A 27,218-nucleotide genomic window follows, 5' to 3' on the forward strand; every position below is an offset into this window, starting at 1 on the left:
TTAACATAAGAGGGAATGCACACAATTATAAAGCCATTCTTCCTGCTCATTCAGCGGCATCACGTGCTGAGAAACCTGTATACAAGAGAGAAAACAGAGGTGAAAGAGTTGTTTATTGGAGAACTGTGCGTATGTTACTTGAAGTGCTATGTAAGCAAAATGAACTCTTTCACTACTTATATCACTAACATTAAATGACTAACATTCAGCATCTATAATGACAGCTGGTATTCATAACTTACTATTGAATTTAATTGCATGACAGCAAAGAATCCCAAAGGGACACTGAGCCTACAATTCATACTGAATGAAGCCAAAATTCAGATTAATGAAACACCTTATACAGGATCAGGCTATAGATATCTAAAGTGTCAGCAGCAATATTAGAATAGGCCCCAGCCCTTCCAAGTGTCATGGGACTGCATCTGTTTACAATGGGTTTGAATGCATCCACATTGGAAAGCTGTGAAATATAAAATAGTTTGTATGCCTCTCCTTTTAAAGAAAGAGACCAGACTTTTAGAATAATAAAAACTGGATTTGCTTCATAAAATGAATGAAGATTATCAGCATTTGTAATGCATTTTCAATCTCATTCTATCCCTTAGAACCCTCATTTAGAGTTTTCACTAAAGCCTGCCCAACTCTGGAATAGGGATCAGCAGATCAAATTGCCTTGTGGCTAAACATGATCCATAAGTCAAGTTTAAAAAAAAAAAAACTAGCCATCTGCAAATCACACTGTGTATAAGGAGTGCGATACGTATATTTTTGTCTCTGCTTGGTCTGTTTCTCACAGACATCTATGTATCTGATTAAAATTTGCTAAGTAAAAAAAAAAATACAGCCTTAGAAAAAAAATATTAAAAAATATTAGTAAATGGTACATGTACTGAATGAACACGTATGAAAACTTGAACAGCTAAGGACTTTTATAGCAATCTGCACAGGGAAATATGGATACATCAAACACATGTTCAGCTTTGAAATATCAAGAACTATATCTGATCTGTACTGGTGATGAAGATGCCACTATCCACATGCTCATTATCATGATAAAAGACCTGCAAAAGGAAACTGTAAGGATGTCACATGATTTTTTCTTTTTGCTTAGGTTTTAAGTTGGCTAAACAATAAAAATCTTACCATCATGGATTTTGGTGCCACTTCCACAGCAAAAACCGTGAGTCCCCTATTACTTAGGCAGTTCTTACTCTGCTCATTGTTGACATGAATAATCACTTTGTTTTCAGACTGCAAGTGAAAAAACATGAAGGAACCCATTGGTCTTAATGGTTAAATGGCTGCTCTTTATGTAACAACTACGGATTCCTCTTACTTCCTCTGACTTTGCTATTTTATAGGATAGAAATGCTTTAAGGATGCTGATGTCTATTCTCTTTGAAGAGTAACAGTTTCAAATGTACCTTAGCATCATCAGAGCCCAGATCCATTGTCAAAAGTCATTCAAGACTCTTCAAAGTAACTTAAGCACTTACAACTTGGGAACACCATTTAGTGAGAAAACTATTTGCCACACAATGTTACAGAGTCTAACAGTTTACATAGTTTCAAAAGGTGACTGGACAAATTCATACTAGACTTTAAGTACAAAGAAAATATTTCTGTCTTACGTAGTCCTTGAACTGCAAAATCACTAGAGGACAGTGATCTGGAGAAGTGTCACTGGATGCTTGCCCAATTTTTGTTTGCAACATCCCTTACAGGCGATTTCTGAAGACTTCATTAATAGAGATTTTAAAAAATATTTGATGAAATTAATATAAGTATAATCACTTATAGAACAGATGCTCTTGCTAAAACTATGCAAGAAGGACCCAACATATAAAACTGAAAGCTTGGGTAACAGAAAATTCTTTAACCGCCAGTTTATCCCAGGCAATACCCAGACACAAGACATGCTACTATACCCCACTATTCAGTTTTCTCTACATAAACCTTAATTTGACAGAGACGCTGGGAAATGTTTGATTCTTAGACAATGCTATCCAACAATCTCTCTGTATTGAGAAATGGAATAGAAACAGTTACTTCACACAATCAGCCTTACACAGCAAAGAAGCTACTATTAGACCGGTAAGGACAGACATAAAACAAAACAAAAAAAGAGCGCTCTCTGGTGCTCACAGTACAAAGGATTTGTGGACAGCAGAGTGCAAATATGATAATTCTTGAAATATAGTTTTGTTGCAGAAATATAAACACAATCTCATGTTAAGCTGCTTATTCCTTTGATCTAGCTGCTCTGGCATCACTTTGGTGAAGTCCTCATTCCTACACCACAGTGAGATAAAGGCAAACGAGAATTATCTGTACAGGAAGATACGTACGGCAACAGGAAGGAGGCCACAGATATTCACCTAGCACAAAGGGTATATGATACTAAGTTTGTGCTTTGGATGACAGGAAATGCCTCATTATCTATTTTGGCATATAAATGGGCAGACAATAGACTTGGTACTGCTTACTCCCTGAGAAATTTGAGGCGCTCTATGCAAGGTCTTTTAATCTCCCCAGCTCACACCTTGACTAGGGAGGGTGCGAAGACAGACACCTTTCTCTATCCACTGATTAAATACATATGCAAGACTAAAACAGAATCCCTCAGGAACTAGCATATTTCCTTAATTTAATTACAGAAGTAACAAAGAAACAGTTATTTCCATTGAAATCATCAGTACAATAACTGAAGATATAATCAGACTGCTTGCACTGCGGGAAGCATAGAAGACAGATGCATAAAACTGCCTTTTTATTATTTCTTTCCAGACATTTAAAATACAAAAAAGCCTCCAGTCTACAAATGCTAATGACATTTTCGGGGAAATGCCACTATTTGCTTCAACGCAGAAGAGACGTATTTATGAAACCTGAATGGTATAAACGGCAGTGGTCAGTGATTTTAATCAGACAGCATCCAGTTGCCTCAGTACAGACCTCCTCTCCTCTGACATATCCCCAAACATATAAATAACTCCAGTATATCTACCCTAAAGGGCGAAGTGCAGATCTAAACCCATAGTTCCAAGGAGCCTCGGCATTCAGTCCTAATATTAGCCCACCAACCCACCCCCTGTTGCATGTTTGTCCATTTAAAAATACACTTCTTGCTGTGGTCTTTCAAGGTTTAAAGCATCTTAAGTTTAGCATCTTACTACAATGAATTTATTTACTCACAGTTCCTGATACAAATGAAACTGGGAATGAACAGCACACTCATTAGGATCTATGCAAAAAGGTTTAAAATCTTGGCTTCTCACCAACCACTTTTGCTTGGCTTTACAATTGTCAACTTGGATTAGTAATAAAGTAGACCAGCTAGCCAGTTAACAATTCATCCATAATATGCTTCTAAAACACAATCAATGCAAATCACTGTTCTTTTACTTTCTTATACACACTGGAAATATTAAATAGCATAAATGCTGTAGTCTCTGCTCTTTCTGTAATTGTATTTCCTGTTCTTAGTATTTATTTTCTGGTATTATGAATATATTATGTCTCAAATAATTACCAAAATATTGAAAAATTGGAATGTGAACACAAACAAATATTCAGATTCTATATGATACTTAAAACTGCTTGCCTCATTATACTAAGCTGTCCCTTCCAAGAACACTGATCCAGACTCTTTTGAAGTCCGAGTCATATGTCAAAAAGAGCTTTGCATCAGGCACTTTTTTTTTTTTAAATGAACTAGATACAGAAACTTGCTATCAGAAGTATCAGAAAATGTAATTCTCAAAAATGACACAAGGAAGGAAGAAGAAAAATAATAATAGACATTAACACAAAGTACCTTACAGAAGTCTCATGCCATACCTTATTTTCAATAACAGAAGTGATTCTCCTGCCCGCTTTGTAGGTATAGATGATTATGTTTTCACAGCCATCCATTACTTTGGCCTCTCCTTTATTAACAACAGACTTGCATATAGCCCTGTTCAGTTGCCAGCTCCCTGCCTCTAGATATATGGCTTTAATTCTGGGTTTGCATTTTTCTGCATAGATGTCAATAACAAAGGGGCATGCCTGCAATGGAAAAAAAGAGTTTTATCATCACTTTATCTGTAGTTATTCCCCTCAGATTTTCATCCACAGCTCTGAAGTCTTTTCATATATGCTCTGAAGTAGAATTACCCAAATACAAGTATGCCACTGAATATTAAATATTCAAAACCTGAGAGCTGTGGCAAAGGAAAGCTCAGGACAAATGAACGCTTTTCATGCCAGTCACAGCACACTCAATACGTAGCTTGGTGCATTTGGCTCCAACTTGGATAGCAAAACGTTCGGGAATTAAGATGAAATATGAATGTATTTCAGTGTCTGAAATAAACCTGTCTCCTTTACCTGTCACACTCTTGCTATTTGTGCCACTTCATACAGATTTAAAATATCTGCAATGTTACATTAAGCACTCTGCTCTTACAGTATCTTGGCTAAGATTAGTACATGTAACAACCACGAGTTTGCATTTTCTTAGACTCAGTAATAGCGCCTCAGTTTCTTTCAAATGGCTCTTGGAATCCACTAGGATTTCTCAGTTCTGTCTTTAATTTGTTAGGTTTAATGCTCCTGAAATATCAACCTCTTAAATCATCTCCAATCAAGAAATTAAAATGTTAAGTTATAGACACAAGTTAAGTAGATATACGTTTTTACGTGAATGACTAAAGCATTCAGAGGACTATGTTGTCCTTTGGAAACCAAGACTATAGCCATAAACCACAGCTAGTATTAAGGCACAAAATACCTTTTCAAAATTTCTAACTTGATAAAAACCTCTCCAAAATCTTCTTTCTTAGAGGATAGCTCCCTCTTACGTCTGAGGTGCAGAAAGACAGTTTTGTAGTTGTTCTGCTAACAATACTTGCAGGAAAAGGAGAAGTGCTGCTCGTTAAGAAATCATTCACTGTGATCTCAATATTTTCACTGAGAGACAACTGAAGTCTCTACCATACTGAGTATTTTTGGTTCTGTATATGTTTTTTTCACACACATACACTGACCTGATTTAGTTTAACAAAAGTTAAAGAAATAATATAATCAGACTATGATAAAAATTTTTTTTAAAATATCAGCTTTTCTTGGGAATGAAAGTTAAATTATGAAATCATCTCCATATTTAATGTTTTCCTTGATTTTCATAATTTCTTTTCTAGTCATTAAAAATATCCTCTTTCTTTAGTGAGAACTATTAACACCAACACCAATTCTGTTTCTGGAAAAAAAAAAATTAAAAAAAAAAAAAAATCTATAAGCACACAGAAACATCAGAGAAATAATCCCTGGTCCTGTAAAGTAAATAGTGTGCCAACAGAAGCCCTCTCATTAAAATTTTATGTTGAACACCTTCAGACACTGTTGTGAAAGGCAACAGTAACAGAAATAGCCATGTCTGAAAATTATGAATTCTGAATCATGTGCAAAAAAAATTATCTTCTCCTTATCCACTTCTGTTGCAGCTTGGGCCAGGAAAGTGACTTTTCTAAGTAGAGCAAGTCCTCCATTTTGTAGGTTTGCTGACAGGTCAGAGTTTACCATCACTGTCTTCTTATCACTTCCTACCAGCAAGGTGTGTGAATTCTTTCAACAGCTATAACCCCAGATTCCTTCCTCTACAACCTCACAAAATACAGGCTTTCTCTAAAGCAAAAGGCAAATTTCCTCTTTCAACAATATCAGTGTTATCCTAAGAAACAGGATACCATAATGACTGAAAGTCATAGTGTAAACCCTGTATTAACAGTGTTTGGACTGCATCACTGACCTACTGACATCATTTTATGACAGACAGAAACAGTACTGCAGTTAAACATGTGCAGCAAGTTGTATGTGAAGCAGTTATTTTTGCTATATGGCTATCATACCTCTGTCATTTCTAATGCTTTATTGTAGCCCAGAGACAATAAAGTGACCCAAAGGTCACTAGGATCCCCTTCACGGTCATTGGCTTCCATGAGATTCAAATCCATAAATCCTTGTCTTGTTAGTTCATTCTTCTTCATATCAAAATTCTCTGTTTAAGAAGAAATATAAGGTAGCACTTAAACATCTGTTCTCTCTGCAAACACTCTTTATCCTTCCAAAGCCAAACTCCCACTTTTGTTAACAGGGTTTACAAGATGGAGCCATCTTGCAGCCTCAGGCTCTCTAATATTATTTGGGAAAGAATGTCCTTGGCCAGATATATGCTCTTTGCAGAGCTTCCCCATGGATTTTAGATAATAACTAGAAACAGCTGGCCTCTCGTATAACCCAAAAGAGGGCAAGATTTCAAAACAGAAAGAGTTCATTTTGATTCTTTTTTCCCTTTTTGCTAGCAGTATCTGTTGTGGTTGAGATTCACAGAATGGGGTATATTAGGAATGGAAAATGGAAGTCTGCTGGGGCCAGCACCCTTAGTGCTTGAGGTCCTTGATACAGAAATGATTTACTTAGTTCCTAAAAAGCAATAAAGTGCCAGTAATCCTAACACCCCTCTCTTGATAGAATATCATAGATCGACCACTCTAATGTCAGCAAACACATAATTGAAATGTCCGTGTGTCAGAGATTTTTAAAAATGGTTTTCTCATCTTCATAACAATGCTAAATCTTTACTATATATTATTAAAAAGGGGTTACCAATTTAATAAATCTATCTAAGGGTACAGATGCTATAATAAATGGCTTGAACTTTGGTGTCAAGATTTATGATATTCGTCTGAACCCTTCAACTGATTAATGACCTGGTAAAACATTCACCATATTCTCTTCTTTCCTCTCTTATACATTTCACACACACATACACCCCTCCTACTCGTGCTGAGACCAGTGCACAGAGGCATAACACTGACAAAGTCATAAAGTGTGGAATAGCATGTACAGCCATGAAAGGGACAAGAAACATATACTGAAAAGTATTTTTGTATGAGCTTTCCATCATTTAGGAAGAAGTCCAATAACTCAGAGTGTTTTAGGGAGAAATAGTTAGCAGGACTTGCCAGATTTAAAGTATTTTGGCCCAAATGAAGCAATGTGTCATAGCCTACAAAGGAATTACATCAAACATGACATAGGCAGACATACAACGATATGCCATACTGGCATGTTGGACAGGAGTTGCAGAAAAACTGTATTTCTTATAGAAACTTCTAAATTTCATACAATGGCTTCTAAATTTCCAGTTTGTTCATTCACTGTAGCTAAACTGCCAATGCTTTGAAACCACTGCTTTCGTGCCCTGTATTACTAGAGCAATCTACAGTCACAGAGGGTTGTATTCTCCTAGCTCTGTTAGGAGGTAAATATGTGCATTCTCAAGGTCTTTGCAAGCTTAAAGCAATGCCACAGAATTCCTTTTTTCTTCAGAACTGACATTTGTGGCCTAACACTGCTCCTGCAAGCTGGCAAGACATCCAGTAACGCTGATGAGATGTATCAGCAGGCAGAAAACAAAGTACAGCTGGAAGAGTCTTAATTGTCTGTCAGCTTCCTCATCTCACTCACGGAAGTCCCAGAATCTCATGGCTGTCACATAACACAATATGGACAAACTGACACACCATATATGAACCTTCAAAAGACATTTTTAATGAAAAACTGCTTACATCTGAAGAAAATATATACTTGCAATAGGCATTTTCTAATGTCTAATTTTCTAATAACTAATTTTCTAAACAATCATCATAAGCTCTAGATGCCATTTTTAAAGCATCATATACACACTAATTAAATATCCCTCTCAACACTTTGTGAGATATGAAAGCAGTATCAGCTTAATCTGCAGAAAGGAGACTGATTAAATGAATGCCTGTTACAGCTTAATTCACCATATGATCCATGATTAGAAAAGCTGTAGTTTCTGGCAGCTATAAAAATCTTTCACCTACAAAACTCTGCAATTAGCAATGGGAAGAATTTTTCAGCAGAAGGCCAGTGGCACACAACCCAGAATGAAGCAAAACAAAGGACAGGAGACTGGAAAAAAAGAAAAACAAAGAGAGAACAATATCTACAAGTGCTCTTGGTATAGGCTACAAAATGCTCAGTTCTTCTATACTATATACATAGTAGGATGCTATAAACAACAACTTGCAAGTAGATTGATAGCCCTAATTAGTTGTATCAAGCAGAGCAACGAACTTACCCTTACATACAGCCCATGCTTCCTCATCACATTTCTCACCACTAGTTCTCAGTTCAAAGAAATTGTATTCCTCCAAACTCAGAAGGCCATTTCCATCCAAATCAATTGTTTCAAATATATCCAATAAAGTGGCTCTAGAAGATTAAAAAGGCAGAACTATTTCCAAATACTTCTGTTTCCTTTATCTTCTCATAATATTGTCAATAACTCTTCAGTCTATTTGAGAATATTCTGTACAAACAGTATTTTAGTAACATACAGCTTTCACAAAGCTAGATGTTATTTGGAGCACACACTTTTGCAATAGTTATCATGCCTATTTGGGAATATGACTCACCGGAACTCTTTAGTCAGAGCCAGTTCTCCATCTTCACCTCTATACACCAGTTTGGCTTCACCAGTAATTTGTGTTTTTACCTTCTTCAACCTACAGCCTGTTGTGAATGGGAGTAGCCAGTAAATGCCTGATCCAAGCTCCCCTTTCCATCCAAACATCTACTCTTAAAGGAAGACAGACAAGTTTGTAAGTTACTTCTCAAATGATACCTTTATTTATTACTAGTCTTATTCATACAAAGCTGATTAATTACTGGAAAACACTGGTAATGCTAGGTTCTTTCCCTAAAGAAAACATGTCTACAGTGAGATGCTATGTGATGCCATTTTAAAGACACAAAAACGAGTGAATCTCTTAGTTATAATAAAAGTTAGAAAAATGTATAGGACCAGAGACGAGGGGAGAACAGTCATTACTGGAAATGTCTAATAACTGTTCTATCATTTTTCATATTTGGAACACTCTTTAACTGTTAAACTTTGAAACAAAAGCAGCCAGAAGCAGGCTGACAAAATCCACCGAGTTTTTAATTTCCTCCCTGATTTATCAGCTTTGTTCAAACTAGCAACAAAAACTTCCTGTGTAAAAAGTCACAAGTGACTTAGGGTTTAAGAAGCAAGCCAAGTTCCATGTGGCTTGGAAGGGGGAAGTAACTTAATGCTGCCATTTCTCCTCCCTTATTTCTGCCATAGGATAAGAATATTCTGTGCACTATGAAGTTCAAAATCATATATATGGCAAGGAGAAAGAAAATTAAAGGAAATTTTAGCAATTTTTACCTTTGAACTTTTGTTTCTGAAGGTGCAGGAATACAAGTGAGTTTCCACAGAGTATCTATACAGATAACCAGCAACTCAGCAATACTTGCCAACACGCTATAGGATAATATGGTCCTCACAGGAATTTCATTAAACTTCTATAAAAGTGGCTTGCAATTCAGCCCATCCAAAGGGCATAACTAAGACAGTGTTACATCTTTCCTTGTGTGAGTTCTGTCAGTTTTAAAAGGGAATAAGCACAGAACAAGTGTTTCTTCTCTCCTTAGTACAGTTTTAATTCCTTCCAAACACTGGGAACTCACCCATGCAGTATAAACACATAAAGATACAACAATTAAAATAGGAATACAACAAAGATACCTAACCTCTCTGTTTTGTTGTTCAGTAAAGCTCACAAGCTGTAAATTTTCTTGGGTCTCATTTTCCTTCAGAATATACAAAGCTGTATCCACTGACAACCAATGACAAGATTTTCCTAAGAAGAAAAACATTCCCAACACAAATGCTTAATAATGGCACAAAATTGTTTTTCTGTGAACCCCAAAGTAGATATTTCCATGGTATTTATAATATTGATCCCTGTTAATGTAAGATGGAGAAAAAGAATTCATTATATGCTATCAGGTTTTCCTTCCTATTTAGGTTGATCAGATAAATTGTTCCAAGTCTTGTGATTGTCTTACAGATAATGATTACTATTAATAGTTCTAATATTAAAACCTTTGGTAGTTAAGGAAGCCATTTTTCATTGTTTTCTACCATTAGTACAACATTATTATTTATTACTTTTGTTTATACTAAGGGTCCTAGATATTTGCAATTAAGGATGTTAGCCAAGTTATATCATATTCTCTTCTGAAGTTCTGTAAAATATTGTTAAACTCACCTTAGCTGGAAAGCCAGCTTATGTGCAAAGCTAGGGATATCAGACAATGTAAATCTCAGAAGTACAAGTTTCAATTATTTTTAAGATTTAAATAGCAAGATCCCTCTAGCACTAGTTGTTCTTTGTTAGTCTTAGGTTGGATTGGAATGGAGGCCTGGTCTTACATATGCTGAATGGCTGCCATTTGAACCTCTTTGATTTCTTGTAGCTGCTCAGTTCCTGAGGGCAATCAATCAGTGAGTTATTTAGTGGTCCTCAAGTTAACCAGACCACAGCAAAAGAATTAATGCAGGGGCTTAGGTTTTTCTACAGTTAGGAGTCAAGAATACTAAAGAGTGGCTACACACTTTGTTAAAAGTGTGAAGATAGTTTTGATTTCTTAGTAAAAGGTAATTGCTCTAACATGAATCCTTTCCTTACATACTAGTATTATGCCTCCCTCTTCACAACAAAACACAAAGATATTTCTATATACAGGACAATAATGTTGTGCAAAAGTAGTATTTTTTAACGAAAGACAAGTAAGTACTCTTTCGGTTACACAGAATGTCTGGACAATCCTGCAGCAGAACTACTCCAAGGCACAGTTTAAGCGGGTGCCACATGAAAAAAAGAGAAATTAAGAGCAGAACACTGAGGCGTTCTGTTACTCAAATCTGTTAGTATCAGACCACGTTTCCTCACCATTAGAAGTCTGTTGATCAGCTTCCCATTTTCAACCAGGTAGTAATTGGAAAATTACTACTTTCTGTCAATTATTTGCAGTGAAGTTTTTATTACCAACCTCAATCAGAATCAATTACCAACCTGTAGCACAACAGCCAGTCCAGATGACTAAAACATCTTTGGGATCTAATGGCTCCTGTTTCACAGGATTAAAGAGGAAATAATCTACTTGGGAAAAAAATAATTCCAACGTAGCAACTAGATAAAGTTCCTTGGTTAATCACTGGAGAGAACAAAGGCAATAGCATTTAGAAAAAAAAGAGTACAAAGGCTGACTAATCTCAGGTGGCTCTAATGCTGGGCTTCACTCTTAAGATGAAAATTAAAATAAGCAAACTAAGCTATAAATCCCTCAGACAAGATTCAAAATCAAAACATCAAGATACCGTACTGCCATAAAAAAAAACCCCAGAACCTACTTCAAGTATTTACAAAAGTATTTGAGGTGGATAATACCACATTCACTAAGTTTTGTATTGTTTCCCACAAAGTACATTAACACCTTAAAGAGAGATACTGCAAACAGTGCTAACATTTGAATTTTGTAATAAGAAACTTCACAAATCTATGGCCAAAAATAATCTAAGAGGTTGGCTGACTAGATAATGGACTTAGCTGATTTTCACTGCCCAAGCAGTGAGCACAAAATGACTAAGCAGAAAATATGGTGTGACAAGTTAAATTATATTTTTAATAGGACTCTGTCAACAGAGAAAAGTATTGCTATATTGCAATACTGCAAAGTATTGTGAGTGAGAAAGGAGAGATATATCAGCAGAAAAGAAAATATTTTTTATAGAGGAAAACTCTCCAAAGAATACAAAGACACTTACCTTCTACCTGGCGAACATTTAAAGGCTTGATGGCAATACATACTGTAGACCTTTGGGGTAAGTGCAACTTGTACTTATGACTAATGATTTCACCATCTTCTTCCAAGTAGAAGCATCCTTTGGATTGTGCACACTGCCATTCCTGGAAACCAAGCAAATATTAGATGTTACCTTGATCTTTGATCAAGATAAAAGCACCTTCTCTGAAATATATTAGTTTGATGATTTAATAAATCCTGCATAAAATACACCACAAGAGACAGTACTGATCATCTACTCCTTTTTTTTTAAAATGAATTTTCCCAAATAGTCCTTTTTGTAGTCAATTTTTGCAGAGCTTCACTTGTGAAAATGCTTGAAAAACATACAGATTACCCCAGTGCTCAAATAGTTGAAATGAAATTTGAATTGCCATGAAGAATCAAACTGAACTCATGAAATTCTCTGAACTGTGTGATTTACCACTGAAAGGCTGGAATTTTGCTACATTAGTTCCATCAGGCCATTCAAGCAAAGAACATAATTGATTAGCTGAAGAATGAGGAGTTATTTGCTCAGACAAATCACAAACACAAATACCGGTCAAATTAAGTGGTTCTTCTTGACTTCTGTCAAAGCTATTGGAAAGACATAAACTGAAAACTGCTGTATTTGTGAATAATATGGTTCCTAAAGAAGCCATGACTTTGCCAAGATGCTAAAACAACTACATGCTTCAAATTTTTTTTGTTTTTAAACAGCAGGTCCCAATTTTCAATTTCAAATATCATTTGAATGATATATTTTTAGAAAAATAAAAATAAAGTCCTTATAGACATAGTGTATGCCTAGAGGAATGGAAGACATTCTCGATTTGCCTTCCCTGGTCTAGATTAAGCCCAAGATTTCTAGTCACTTGTACAGAGCTTGTATTAAAAAAAAAGGCCTGCACTGCAAGCCTCCAGTAAGGAGGCTGACTACTAACTCCATCTAAGGTCAGTCTTCATCAGAATGCTACATTTCATTTCTCCTCTTAAAGAACCAGTTCTCATTACAATGCATTCACACTCAGTTGATGGTACTTTACAGTCAATGACCTAAAGGTGTCAGACAAGAGCTGGACTTTGCTATGTGTGTACACCCAGGATGCCAAGTAACACACTTGGTGACATGTGGCACTGATCCTGAATTTAGATTTCTCCATTCAGAACTCTAAATTTCTTAAGAATATAAATTACTCGGAGATTCATGGATTTAAAAGCCTTCAGTCCTGTGACACAGTTTTGCCACTGATTTCTCTGGGAACAGGATCAACTCTATACTAAGCATTTCTCATTCAAACATTACCAAATTCATCTTCATTATACTCCTTTCTGCTTTAAGAACTTTTTATAAATTAATCACAACAAAGAGATGTACTTTGAGCAAATTCACCACCTATGTTGGCATAGAAAGACTGCAGATAATACTATCTCTCACTTCATTTTCTGCCCCTGAATCACTCTTATCAGTGCCAAATAGCACAAACTCAGCTATGAAAAGAATCTTCACACAAAAGGAATAAATATATATCATCCTCAAAACATCAATGTGGATAAATACTGAGAATTCCAAATTTTATATAGCTGGAAACTATCTTAGTCTCAAACTAATTATTATTATGGTAAGACTACCCTGTCCCATCCAAGATGTTGATCTAAAAGCAACAATTGTTTCATCCCTCAGTACCCCAATAGTTTTGGTAGCGTAATGCATCATACCAATTTGAGATGTCAAATTCTGCTAATTATATTTGCATACAGCTGACCATATGGAATACTTTTAAGAACGAATACTATATACTTTGCAACTCACTTTCTGCTTTTCTTTGGAGGTTTGGGATTTTTAAAGAAAATTAAGACTTTGCTAAAGAAGTTCTAAGAGACTTTAAAAGTGAACATACTTTCTCAGAGCACAGGCTATCAAGACAAAGATCAATTAAGCTATCTAAAAGATATGTAAAAGTGGGACATCCAATATGGAAACTAATATCCAAGTCCCTCCACTCCCATAATCTTTTCAAGTTAAGACAACATGTTGAATCCAGGACCTTCATGGAAACCTATCTTCTCTGCCATCAGAGATGCAGAGGAAACAGCATGCTGTTAGAGCAACAGTGATCTCATGTCACCAGCTACATCTACACTGAGAAATAAAAGACAGCAAGAACGAAGGTGAAGCGTTCAACACCCTATCATCCATACTGTTTAGCTGTTAGCTCACTCCGTGGCTCTGCTTCAGATAACTACAACTAGCGCTCTTCAAGAAAATGCGTACACAGTTCAAAGGATTTTTCACTTCAGGCACCACTTTCAAAAAGGAATATGGATGTAACTACACTCGATTGGCTTTCTGTCACCTACACAGTCAACGTCATCCGATCAGGTTTTACAACCTTGCACCCTCCGTGCCATGAACTACCCCACAGCTTGTAACATGTGTTCTTGGTTGGGATGCAGAGACATAAGATTATGAATGGCACTGGAAAATATAATTTCTTAAACCCACAACACTGCCACATGGGTTCTAGGAAAAAAAAAGCAAGCTAAGTGCCATTTAAAGTGGACACAATCTGCTTGAGAGGGTGCTAGGCCTAAGCCTTGTGGAAGTGCAGCTACCTATGCTACTTGGTCCAGAGCCAGAGATCAGTCCCTGGCCACCTTTTCTGTAGCAGTATAGACCTAATTAACAAGGCCACCTAAAAATTTTATACCAATCTTTATCCATGAAAACTAGATTTCTAGTGACAGGATAAGCAAAAGGGGTCCAATCACAAAGAATAATTAGCAAAGAAGAGAACAAGGACAGAAAGTTACTGGGACTTAATGGTGAGGGTTAAAGGTTGAGCAAAAGATAGGGTTCTCTCAGTCAAACAAGTAGATAATGGGAGTTGATATTAACATTACAGTCAACATAAGTTAGTGCTAGAAATCTAGTATGTAGCTTACTCTGTTAAATTATTCTAGTACTATTCCATTCCCAGTAAACTGTTTATTCCAATACTTGCATGACTCCTAACTTTATCTAAAGTCCTTATGCAGTAAATTGAGATTTTTCGTTAAAACTGGACACAGCTGAGATAGCTTAGAGACTAAATGAGCTGACAACCAGTTTAATACCTTACAAAACTGTTGGAAAAATTAACAGCATTTCAAAAAGATCCAAGTCAAAAAGTCTGCTAATGAAGCAACATGGGTATTTTGAGACATAGAAGACCACAATATATGTTTAAACAGCAGTTCAAATATGCTATAACTAGTCAAAAAGATACAATTTTCATGTACAAAAATTACTCTAACAACAACATTCTATTCCCCCTTTCTCACTATGGCGGTGGTCTTCATCATCTCACAGATAGTCTATGGAGGGTAGCTTTGTCCTGTTTGTTTACCTTACATTTTTCTAGCTGTTATTTCAGATGAAAGACTACCTTTTTTGCAGTTTTGCATTCAGATGGACATTGTTACAACAGGGACACCAAACAATCCAAGCAAGCAGGGGAAGTATCTCAACGAACAATGTGCAGGTTAAGATGTGAGCAACAGTAAGCTAAAGCTTGACAATGCTCTAGGAATCAAATACTAAACTGTTATTCTTGCAGAGGGCGTAAGGTGGTGCTATATTCTTTAAATTATCCATGTCAAATTACAAACAGGTATGTAAACTTGGGAATCTAAACGATGATTTTTCTGTTTTGATTTTAGTATGTCACTTTAATGCATAACAACAGTTGTCAAGTAATAGCTAACACGGTGGGAAATGTTTGTATTAAAAATGTTAATCATAAAGAAAAGTTAGGGACTACCTGTTGCTGCCAGTGCTGGTCACTGGCCAAATAATGCATTCTATTGCTGTTACAATTTAAGTTATTATTGAATAGTCCACACACTCATGCATAATTCAAAATAAAAAGCAAAGTTTGTGAGAGGAATCATTCCTGTGATTAAAGCAAAAAACTTCAGTTCCATGCTTTGTCTTGTACAAACCTGTTCAATATGCACAGAAAAAGTCTTGCTAGTTCAACTGCATGAGGCTACTTCACTGATACAAATGGGAGCATATAATTGTTTCTTTCAGGAAAAGGCCTTTCCACAGGTATTTCTTTTGCTACCCACTGTGTGTACAGGTCTTTCACTGACTTCAGTAGAGCAGAATGCAAAGGTGAGAATCCTTAGCAGGGATAACTTCGCTACCCAACGCAGAGAGAAGATTTTAGAACATGATACATTGCTTTCTTTTTCTGCTAATGTCTGTCAGTCTTGACTAAAACTGACAAGAGGAATATTTTGCAGACATTTAAAATCTCCATTAGCCATGCTTTAATTAATTGCGATTCAACTACATTTGAAGCCCAACAGGTCAGCATGTTATTTAGGTACATCTGTGGCACTTCTGTAACTGTCTATTTTTTTCTGCCCAGAATTATTTACATGGCTTTGAACATGTCACAAAACTCCAGTGACAAAAAGAAAACACATGAAAGAATGTACTATGAATACGTTCCATGTTTTCTAAGGGTTTTTAAATTTAGATGTTCACCATGTTTTGACTTCTGTGGTTTTCTTCTGTCAGAAATTTGAAGTTGGCATTGGTCCAACTTCATGATGGCACTATTTTCTTACTGTCCCAAAAAGACAGGTGAACTGCAGAAAAAAGCCCCAATTCTGAATAGAAGTAAGAGAAATTGCAGTGTGCTAGATTCTGATCCACAGCCCAAATGAATCACTGTGTATTTATTCATCAATTTTGACAAGAGTTTGCATTGTGCCCTTAATAGTTAGGGTTAAAAAAAATTAGTAGTTCTACTTACACCTTTTCATGTTTATTGATTGATTTCAGTTTTTATATGATGCTAATCAATAGTAATCGATATCTGCATCTGCTCTTTTTCAGGCAGTTCTTACTAGCTTGTACAAAGAAAGAGGAATCCAATATTGGGAAACTCTGTGATGGTTTTATATACTACATATCATGTTTGAACAAGGTGAAATTGCAGGTTAAATTGCATGGAGGTCCAGATACCTAAACAGACTGCAAAAAATTCCTTTGAGATTATGTTTTTAAATTTTAATATAGAACAAATGTCACTGTATAGCAATGTCGAAGATATAAAGGACTTCAGAGTTCAATAACAAATACAGAGTTGTTATTTGAAACAAAAATGTAACTCATGAGAACAATCAGTTCAGTTTTCTAGCAGCAGTTATACTATGTGGTCATAACCATTTTTTCCCTTTTATACAGGAGTCTCAAGGTGCACATTTTTAATGTATCCTAGCAGTTTCCAGTTAATGTTTTATATTTCTACAGCTATTATTTTCTGTTGAAAGAAAACTAGTAAAGGTTCAGTCAAGAAAGGGAAAACAAAGGAAAAAGATCAATATTAACACTCTACAAATATTGACTTAGCAAAGTGACTTTGTTGTCTTTCTCCCCCAGGATTTTATATTGAATGAGTGATTTATTTAAAAGAAAATACTGATAGAACATATTAGTCTAACTGAAAATCAGTATTTTCAGGCTACAGCATATATTTACAAATTAATGCCCAATAAACTGAATACGCTCACGGATCTGTTATTTATTTCCAATTACCTTTCATATAAAGGTTTATGATACACAATCTTTCAGACTACTAAAGCATTTAAAGTTCTCACCAACCTAATAAATTATTAAATTTTAAATTTCTCAAAAAGTCATTAAACATTTTATCCAACAGTGGTTTCATTTATAAAAAACACACTTTGTTCTATTAAACCTTCACACCTGAAAAATTATTTTCAATAACTAGATGTCAGCAAAACCAATAGTATATAAAAATGTTAATAATAATACGTATCAAGAAACCTCTCACTAGTTTATAGCTGCCCTTGACAAACTATTAATAAAACATAAGCTAAAAATCAGAGAAAAACGGTTTCTTATTTAAAATGCAATAACATATGTGCCTAGAGGAAAACAGCATAATTTCAATAGGACTAGCTTACATGATACCTTTATTGTGTCTGGCTCAATTAGCTTTGTGTTTCTGTTGCTACTGGCACCCATGCTGATTGTGGTAGAAATGGATGCTTTGCAACTTTGAGCTGATGAGGGTCTTGAAGGAGTTCTGCTATCACCTATAAACATAGATATTTAGTTACAATTACATTATTTCAACTGACTCCTAGTGCCATTTATCATAAAGCCTTACATTTATAGGCACACAGAGAAAAAATGGATGACAAGAGCTTCAATCAGATAAGCTGACTTCCCTTATTACTATATAACATTTAATAATTCATTAGCCAAACATCTTTACTCCCCTGACTGTACATCCCTGGTGAATGGGTGTATGAATGGCAGAACCTTAGAATCCAAATTTGCCTGAAGGACAAGGAATTGTTACTACATGATTGCATTTACCTTGGAATCAAGGTAAATCTGTCCTAAGTGGATAGGTTTGACCTGCTTCTAATTTAAAGTTCTTTCTTTGCAGGACAACGTAGTCTTCTTGCCAGATAGCACATCACTTATGCACAGCTGCCCAATACAATTACTTCCAAGCCTTTACTTTCAGGTTCCTGACGTTGAGGCAACTCTGCTGATACAACTGTTGATTTAGCTACATGAACTCAGCCTTCATCACTGTTCCATCATCTTTGTACCTCTTCAGTATTGCCTAGAACTGAAGCAACTTAAACAGCGCATACTACATACAAATGCAAGTATTTCATACACGGTACCTTTGCAGTCTGTTAGCCTGTGGTCTTTTTCCAGTTTGGGAAAGTTTTTAAGTATCTTTGTAACTTCAGGAAGGACATTAAACTCTCATATTGACTGTGCTTGAAAAGTGGCCTCGATAATTGAAACAAACAGACTGCTTATTGATGAAAGTTTAAAGTTTCATCTCTGATGTGGGAAGGAAATAAATAACTTGCCTATGTTGCAACATCTGAGTATTCATTTTCTCTCTTCCCTCTGGTCACATGAGAGTGTCACACAAGAGTCAATGAAATTCACCCTTAAGAATTTCAGAGCTTCAGATCATAGATGCAGCCAAAGTCCATTTGAACATGGGGGTCAGATATTCCACTGAGACATTTATGCAATTGCCATAGAAGAAATTAATATTAGTCAATAGCATCCTTACTAATCTGAGAAAAATTAAACAGGTATTCAACTGTTCATTGACCCAGAGCATGATCTCCAACAGAATGAAAATTCCCAATATGAAATATAAATACCTTTTGTTGGTGCTAATTTGTGATCAGTTTTCCTCGAGACTCTTGGTGATGGTTTTGACACTGTGATCCCTTCAGAGGAAGTTTCAGTTTGACTTCCAAACTGCTGTTGCCTCAATCGACTATCAACTTCCAGTTTCTCTCGTGCAGTCTTGCAGCACTGCTCACTGGTTGCTATGTATAAGTCGCAAAACTTTAGATAAAGAAAAGTAATCTGTTAAGCAAAACATTCTTTCTCACAGTTTTAAGGATTAAAATGTAACATTAGTAAGGAAAGGTCAATAGATGTAATGCATTTTCTCTTAAAGCACAATATTAATTTTAATTTTCATGAACCAGAGTGACCACTCAAGTGACAGAGTAAAATGAAGCCATGATTCAATAAGGAGGTCCAAATATTGAATAAAAATTAAGTGTGACTTTCAACCCAAGATGTGATTTATACTTCTTTCTACATATTTGGAGACCGATTTTTTTTTTTTAACATAGGATGCTTAATAGGGGGTTGTTTTTCTCCTATGAAACTATATTTATGTAGAAAACTTTGTGGACTGTTTATTCAGTTCAAAACTTAGTCATTGCTTAGAGATGATGTTAGAAAAAACCGGTAAGACATTGCATCTTTAAAATAAGACATTTAACATATGCAATAATGTCCCCCACACAAGAAATTATGAAATGTCACAGACATAGCAACTCTCACTGATTAGTTAAGTTTGCTGTCAATTGTTATCTTTATTCTGCCATTCCTTTAACTCTTACCTTCACACATGCTGTTAAGCTTTGTGCTTACTATTAGGATGTGCCTAATACATGAAGTTCACTTGCAGCAAGTGACCTTTTGAGGATAATAGCCAGATAAAGTGAGTGAAACAGCCCATGTTCCAGTATGTAGGCAGTTGCAGGGGCTTGGGGTAAGGTCATCGATAGACCAACACATGGAGATGGTATGTATTGTGTTTGATAATGCTAATACTATCAATAACATCAAGCCAGTAGCACAGGAACAAATAATATCACTGTTTGCCATACCTTGTTGTAGTCAAGTTTGCCACTGCCGTTAAAATCAGCTTGTTTAATAATGGTACTCACTTCATCCTGAGTCATTTTTTCACCTCTCTGCAATAAAACAAAACAAAACAAAACAAAAAAACCAACTCAGTTTGGTCTCCTAATCAAGAATGCTGTTCACCTACAACGCATATTTAATAGAAATACAAAGAAAGACTCTTTTAATACCCTTTCAGGGAATCCTATCTTGCAATAGATTTAAATGGATTTTGATTTGAATCAATGAAATAGAAGTCAACATCGTAAAAAATTATGTCCCTACAATGCTACTAAATACTGAACAGATGAATTGCATCAGTTTATACAATTTTGTGGTGTCTTCTGGAAACCTACCATGAATGACACATCAATTTCAGAAAATCTTCCATAAACTGGGGAATCCCAGCTCTCAGTCACTCTTACTTATATTGTAGCATGCTAACAACCAAGAGCTAAACTTCATAATGGTTAGTTTCACTTATTTACTTGAGCTATCCTATTATACCAGTCTCAGCCTACATCTGCAATTTAATTCACTAGAAGGGTTATTCCAAGCATGAATTTGCCTTGCACCTATTTCTACTTGGAATCATTAGTATGAAGCCAAAGCAATTTCTCTCCTTTTGGAACCAAGTCTGAAGTTGCATGTCAGAATACCATCTTGAGTACCCCACTTGCAATGTGGACACAAGGTACATCTCAGGAAGAAACCATGTCTTCCACAAGGTCCTCTAGCAATTTCCTCTACGTAAATTCGCGGGGCTGTTAGCAGTGACAGAGCAATATATGATTGCTGTACAGAAATCTACTTCACATCACTTTTCAGCTACAGATTCATGGTGTAAACTTGGGACTGAAAACTAATGCGAACTCCATTGTTGGTAAACATATGATGCAAACATATGGTCCCAGAGCCATAGTGGATTGCAACAAATCAAATCCTGATCCTCCCCTCTTTGAACAGCACCAGTTGCTACTGCAAGCACATCTAGTAAGTTCTTCAGTCTGGGTCGATATGAAGCAATGCCCTGACTTTATGTAACAATACAGAGTTTATAGCTCTTCATGGCATGACTACAGTAGCACTCAACATTTGTTACTTCTTTCATTATACAGAGACTATTTCCTTACCATTGCAACTACACCTTTTTGTTCATGCAGAATGAGGATTGAAGGTTCTGCCACAACGTTTGAAGTAAACAAATAATTTTGTTTTATTGGGTCAGCCACAACAGATATAGTATGTAAATTGTTTGTCCCTTCTGTCTCAGTTTGCTCTCCTCTACATTTCCTTAAAATTGTTTTATTCTCACTTTTGAGCACTCTACTAGAATTCTTCTACTAGTCCATTTTTAATTGTTACTGTTCCCTAGTGTTTGTGCTGTGCAAGATGATTGGCTTTTACAATGGAGGGTGGGTTTTTTTTTTTTCTTTACAGAGCAAAAAACCTGACAGAACATATCATCGTAATCATCTGTGATGTACATCTACGTAGTTTAAAGTCAGGGCATCCGCTCTACACCAGCTTGGAAGACTGTTCTGTTCCAGGGGTTTGTTTGCCTGCTTTGCAGATCCTCAGAGGACCTGGATTTTAACCTTGTCAACACTCATCATTCTAACATACTCTTGCTAATGTTTTCGTTAAAGTTCCATCTCCTACAATCTCATATCATCATAAAAATCTCAGCTGCTATTTTTAAAAAATTCTTTTCTATCCTTTGCAGATTATACAATGAAACCTAAAAATATGGTAGCATTTCAGCAGCTAAATAAGAAGTTCCAGATATTTTTTAATGTCATTATTTTAATCCATATTAATGATTTGTACAGGTAAGCCTTATGACGTTTGCATGCTTTAGCTTGATAACGCATAATCCCAAACCAAAATACTGACTTACCCTAGCACACTTTCCTTTAAGACTCCAGTGAACTAACTTAAGTTCCAGTGAAGTCACTGGCATGACAGAACATCATAGCTATGGCAAAACTAAAGCACTGACCTTAATATTTTATGTATAACATAAAAATATTATTTTTTAACTTGGCATCTGAACATACATAGGCAACAGCTTGTAAGGGGAGAACAGCAAAGGTGTGTCATTAATTCTTTTGGTAAAAGTTCATAAAACCAAAACGCTGTAGAGAATAGAGGGATTTGCACTAACTGAACCAAGGGAGAGACATGCTTCCCTTTCTGATGCTCCACTGCAGTATAGATAGGGTTTCAACAAAGCGTTCTGTGAAAGTATGAAAAATATTTTTTCTCCCAGCTTCCACCTTCAAGGCAAAATTGCTGAAAGAGACAGACAGGTTATTAACTGCAAGACTGTAAGGAGGAAAAATGGAAGAAAGATCAGATAACCACAGAAAATTAGACATAAAATTGAAAAAAAACCCCAAAAAACCCAAAAAACCCCATGAAACAGTTATTGATTCTTTTGATCAGGAATATGTGTTTACACATTCAGAATAGTTTTACTGTCTAATTTCCAAAATCTCTATTAATGGTTAAAGTTTCTACTGATACTTACTGTTGTAAGAATTTTATAAAGTTCATCATGTAAAATATATCCAGTGTTATCTGTGTCTATTTTTCCAAATGCTTCGAGCAGTTCAGTTTTTGTAGGTGGTTTTTCTTTTTTTAAAATAGTACAAAAATCATCAAAATTCAGTGTGGTCGTTTCTGAAGTCCAATATTTATTAACTGTCTTCTGAGATGGATTTCTTCCAGCCTGTTGAAGTACTGAAACAATAAAACACAATATTAACTCTATATTTCAGCCATCAATAAGGGAGTTTTCTTAAAACGTCCTTTACTCACTTTCCATGTTCAGACTTTTTTTTTTTTAAAGCCAAATCAATCCAAGGGAAAAGCAGGACAGTTTTGCTTATAGTCTCAATCCTGTACGTTACTGATACAGACTGATTGTGACCTTTGTACCAGAGAGGTTCAAGCAGCCTGAGAGCAGATGAGCTCACTCACATATTCTTTTGAAAGGACTCATGGAACAGGCAGTGCCTGACATCCTAGATCATCCCTCGCGAACTATGATCCAGCACAGAGATGATATATGCCGCACTGCTGAGAATCACGCCCACTTTCTTCTACAGAAAAAGGAAGAAACCAGAGAGCAGCCTGTGACTTTTTGTAGCACAACAATATCACAGGAAACATTTTGCTTAAAGCTACCACTTACTCATGTGCACTGTCCTACTAAACGGGATGTCTCCCTTAAATAAAGGTAACAGGTTCAAATCATTAATTAAGCAAAATATCCATAAATTCGAAGACACTCTCCTCAAGTGACAAGTGTAAAATTCAGCCCAGTGTCTGTATCCCCTGCCTTAATATCAAAAACCTATTACTTGTAAGCTTGCACATTATTAGATCCTATTTCTACTGAGATCCACATAAGTCTTTCCATTTACTTTGCAAAGAACTGAGATCTAGTGTAGAATTTATCTTAAACAATCTTTTATGTCACATCTATACATTTGAACTTATCAATTCAAGTTGTGCAACATGAATTTCAAATGTAAAGGAAATATGGTACCAACAGACATACATTGCTAAGGCCAACAGCCAATACCACACATGCAAACAGTCCCACCTACACCTGGCATTCTTCAAAATTAATTTGCCAGAGCTAGTTACCTTCTTATAAGTCTTTACTGAAAACATCCTTTCATCAGTTTCCAGTATGAGAAGGCATTAAACTGAAATTAGATTCTAATGCACGGTCTATCTGAAACTGGAGAGATGCTTTTATATCCTCCCATATAATCAAGGTTTTTGGGGAAACACAAAAGATCCTTCATCTTTACCTAGGCTGACAGTTTGATTTTTAGCCAACTGACCAAGTCTATACCAGCTGAAAGCAGTTCAGTAGCATCTGTGAAATGAGGTAGTGGTATTGTTACAATTCTCAGTAGGCAACTGTGTCACCATAAAAACAAACAAACAAAACCAGACACCTTTGTTGCTAATCTCCAATTGAATGCCAAGGACTAAATAAAGATTTCTGCCCTGTCACCTCTACAAGTGGAGTCAGGAGAATACAGCAAAGCTTATATCTTTATCCATGCAGTGCTTGGGCACATAGCAATTGTTAAGGATTTCAATGTCAAGGTCAGCCAAGGAAGGGCAGTTACTCTTTGTATTTGTTTACGTGGATAGCCCAGTTCCCTGGAATGTCAATATTGCACAGTATTCACTTACATTTAACAGAGTATCCTTCAAATATATGGCAATTCTGTATTTTTATATATCCTGGGAGATCAGCGCTTACCATACCCTACATGCCTCCCAAGTTTGTATTTTTGAAAGTTCAATTAGACTGCACCTTTTATTTATACTTCTTTACAGACTGTTTCTGCTAAATACCTTAAGTAATATTACACCACAGGAAATGAAGCTACTATCCGTAAGTAAAACTCCTATGAATAAAATTTCACAGGGCTAATCTCTAAGTGATTATTTCACAGTTTAGAATATTAGCCAAACATCATATAGCAAGAGGTGCTTCAACACTGGCACCACTCATTTGATAAATGCCAGAATTTACTTAAGATGCAACATAAGTCTGTAACTCTCAATACTTACAAATTTTAAAAGTTCTTAAATATCTCTGAAAAGACTGGGAGCCTGAGCAGCTAATCGCCCTTTCTGAGTTGACCTTGAAACCAAAATGCCCAAACACTTGCTATGTAGCAAAGTGGCATATGGACAGAGATGAAAGCCAAAGCATATATAAAAGAGATTACATTTGTTCACACCACTCCTATCTTAAAATCCAGATTATCCAAAACTATCATTAGGATGTTATAAAGGCACTTTTATTACAGCTGAGAAAGCCTGGATAACGCTAAGTCACATGCTGAAAGAATGTGCTCGCTAACGGGTAGAATTTCATGTACTGGTACAGGGAAAGAAGCTACAAACAATCAGTACAACAGAGAAGTACGCTCAGCTTTTATAGTGGTGGTTTCCATGTGGAGACCTCATGTATTTTAGGCACGGGCAATGCAGCCCTTAGGGAGAAATATTTCCTCACATATGCAAAAAAAAATATAGTCACTAGAATTATGATATAACTAAATTATTTGATAGCTTAGCACCTTTTCACCTTTAGCCGTTGCCTGGGTTTTTTTATTACCAACAACTGCGATGCCATAATACACATACCTTTTACTGGTATCATAATCTGTGAGGAGGACCTGAGAAAGCAACGTGTACCACCACCGATCCCAAGTGCATTCTAAACTGTACCCCAAAATGCACACAAAAAAAATTAGTTTTTTAATACTACATTTCAGTTCTCTTTATCTAACTGAAGGTTTATGTTCTCATGCTTTGTCAACCATGTGAGCTGGAAACATTTTTTCCAATAAAGCAAGCCAAGATTTTCACATCCCAAAACTCCAGGTAGAAAATAGGACTGAAAGACACTTCAATGCATTTCCTAACACAATCCCATGCTATTACATACAACCACGATTAAACTTTTTCATGAAAGGACAAAAGTGCTGTAAGAAAGTAAGAAAAAAAACCCACCAAACCCCAAACATGGTAAGACATAGTACACAATCCTATAACTCCAAGAGATAGCAAAGTTGCTACTATATTTGCTTGAGAAATTTTATCTGGGATAATGAAACCTATTTCACAACTGAAACAGGTTATTACTCAGTCTTATCTTACTCCTTCCTTATCTTACTCAGTCAATAAGGTATATTATAAAGAAATCAATTTCCAATACACAGCCCTAACTACCATTTTTCAGGTAAACTTTTGTAACTTTCATAATAATTCCATGCAAGGAACTTTGAAATTCCATAGGTTTTCAAAATAAATGTTGTTAAGCTCCACAGCTTTCAGTATCCATTAATACCTTTATTTAGTACAGCTGAAGCATTCAGAGATGTCTTTTTCCTGTTGTACTGCTGACAGCAATACCACTTATACACAAATATAATATGGATGAAAAAATGAAAACTTTTGATTTTAGTCTATGGGAACATTGTAATTCAGTAGGAGTTTAAATAAAATAAGAGTAGAATTCTTAAGAAACACCAGTGTCTGAAACAGTCCATTTGATCACATACAGTTGGTAGAGGAAAGGCAGTATTTTCACATATTAGTCAAAGTGGCTTAGAACTGATCTGTGAGACTATCTTTAGGGATAAATTACCATATCCATGCCTCCAGTAACAACCTCTCCTATGAGTCTGCAAACCTCTGTGCCAATTAATGCCAGTTACCGATTTTCGGTTCCAGGGCAATTGCCCACTATAAACTGAACTGAGACTAACTCACTTAATCATTTGTCAGGGATAGGGAAAAATTTACTGCAGAAATGTTACAATCAAAAAGCAGTACCTAGGCCCACCTCAAGTAAGCAACAATACTACCATCAAATTTGGTGGTGTTAAACAACTCACTTGGGTCCCCTGTAAGCTGTCAGCTAGTATCAACTTTTGCCCGTTCATACTGGTGATTTACAGATTAAAAGCTCTGTATACTATTCCCACTTCCACAAGTCATCTAACACCCAGCCACAAGGATTAAGGATTTGAGGAAAATTAAAAACTTCAAGGAACAGTAGTTTCTATAAACTTTGAAAAATCACTATGTGACATATTTTATAACAGGCAAACGATGAAAATGTCTTCAAAGATACAGCCGCCAACACGTGAAATCTGAACCCTGTCTAAAACTACTGTAAATTCCTTAAAACAGTTACCGAGTTTATGCATAGGGATACTCTCACTACTGAGTTGCTGACTGCTGTTTGTAAACCACCCACTGTAATCATCACACACGATAGTTATGGGGAAAAAATATCTAATCATTACCTAAACCGAGTTGTTCTTTTGATTTAATATTTTCTAAACTGCTTTTTAAAACAGTTAGATAAGCTGCTCGGCAGTTCTTGTAAAAGATTGCTTCTTCTGCATGCTGGGACTTCTTTGCTTGGGAACCTTCTGGGTGCGCGACTTTCTCAATGGAGAGGGATGCGTTATTCTCAGGACTGCTGGCCATTCTGTGAAAAATACAATTACAGTTAGAATTTGTTACTATCTTGCCTGTTTAATAATGTCTCTGTTTTGTCCTCTGAAACACAGGCTAGCACAAATTATCCTAATATCTAGGTTGTATGTTTTCCATTCTCTAAATCTGGAATGGGAATATTTATCCACACTTGTTAGGT

General features: G+C 35.9%; 1 protein-coding gene across 1 annotated transcript; it reads right to left on the reverse strand.

Annotated features, from left to right (window-relative positions):
• On the reverse strand, positions 1-27,049 carry EFCAB7 (EF-hand calcium binding domain 7). The gene is made up of 13 exons (XM_075710580.1): positions 26,863-27,049; positions 22,539-22,750; positions 19,990-20,076; positions 18,961-19,150; positions 17,729-17,853; positions 11,717-11,858; positions 9,637-9,746; positions 8,493-8,650; positions 8,156-8,289; positions 5,895-6,043; positions 3,844-4,053; positions 1,147-1,254; positions 1-75 (listed from the first exon to the last, which is right to left on the reverse strand). Exons 1-13 carry the CDS (start codon positions 27,047-27,049, stop codon positions 1-3), a joined length of 1,887 nt encoding a protein of 628 aa, XP_075566695.1.
• Between the last annotated feature and the right edge of the window lie 169 nt (positions 27,050-27,218).

This window comes from Pelecanus crispus, chromosome 5, assembly GCF_030463565.1.
Source record: "Pelecanus crispus isolate bPelCri1 chromosome 5, bPelCri1.pri, whole genome shotgun sequence".
Classification (NCBI taxonomy): Eukaryota; Metazoa; Chordata; class Aves; order Pelecaniformes; family Pelecanidae; genus Pelecanus; species Pelecanus crispus.

Bases quoted from the DNA above. Each gene is read 5' to 3' on its own strand.
- EFCAB7 (XM_075710580.1), bottom strand. From the start codon at position 27,049: ATGGCCAGCAGTCCTGAGAATAACGCATCCCTCTCCATTGAGAAAGTC. The intron at 22,751-26,862 runs GTAATGATTAGA...TTATTGTTTCAG, and splicing joins AAAAGAACAACTCGGTTTAG to TACTTCAACAGGCTGGAAGA. The intron at 76-1,146 runs GTAAGATTTTTA...TCTTGTATACAG, and splicing joins TGGCACCAAAATCCATGATG to GTTTCTCAGCACGTGATGCC.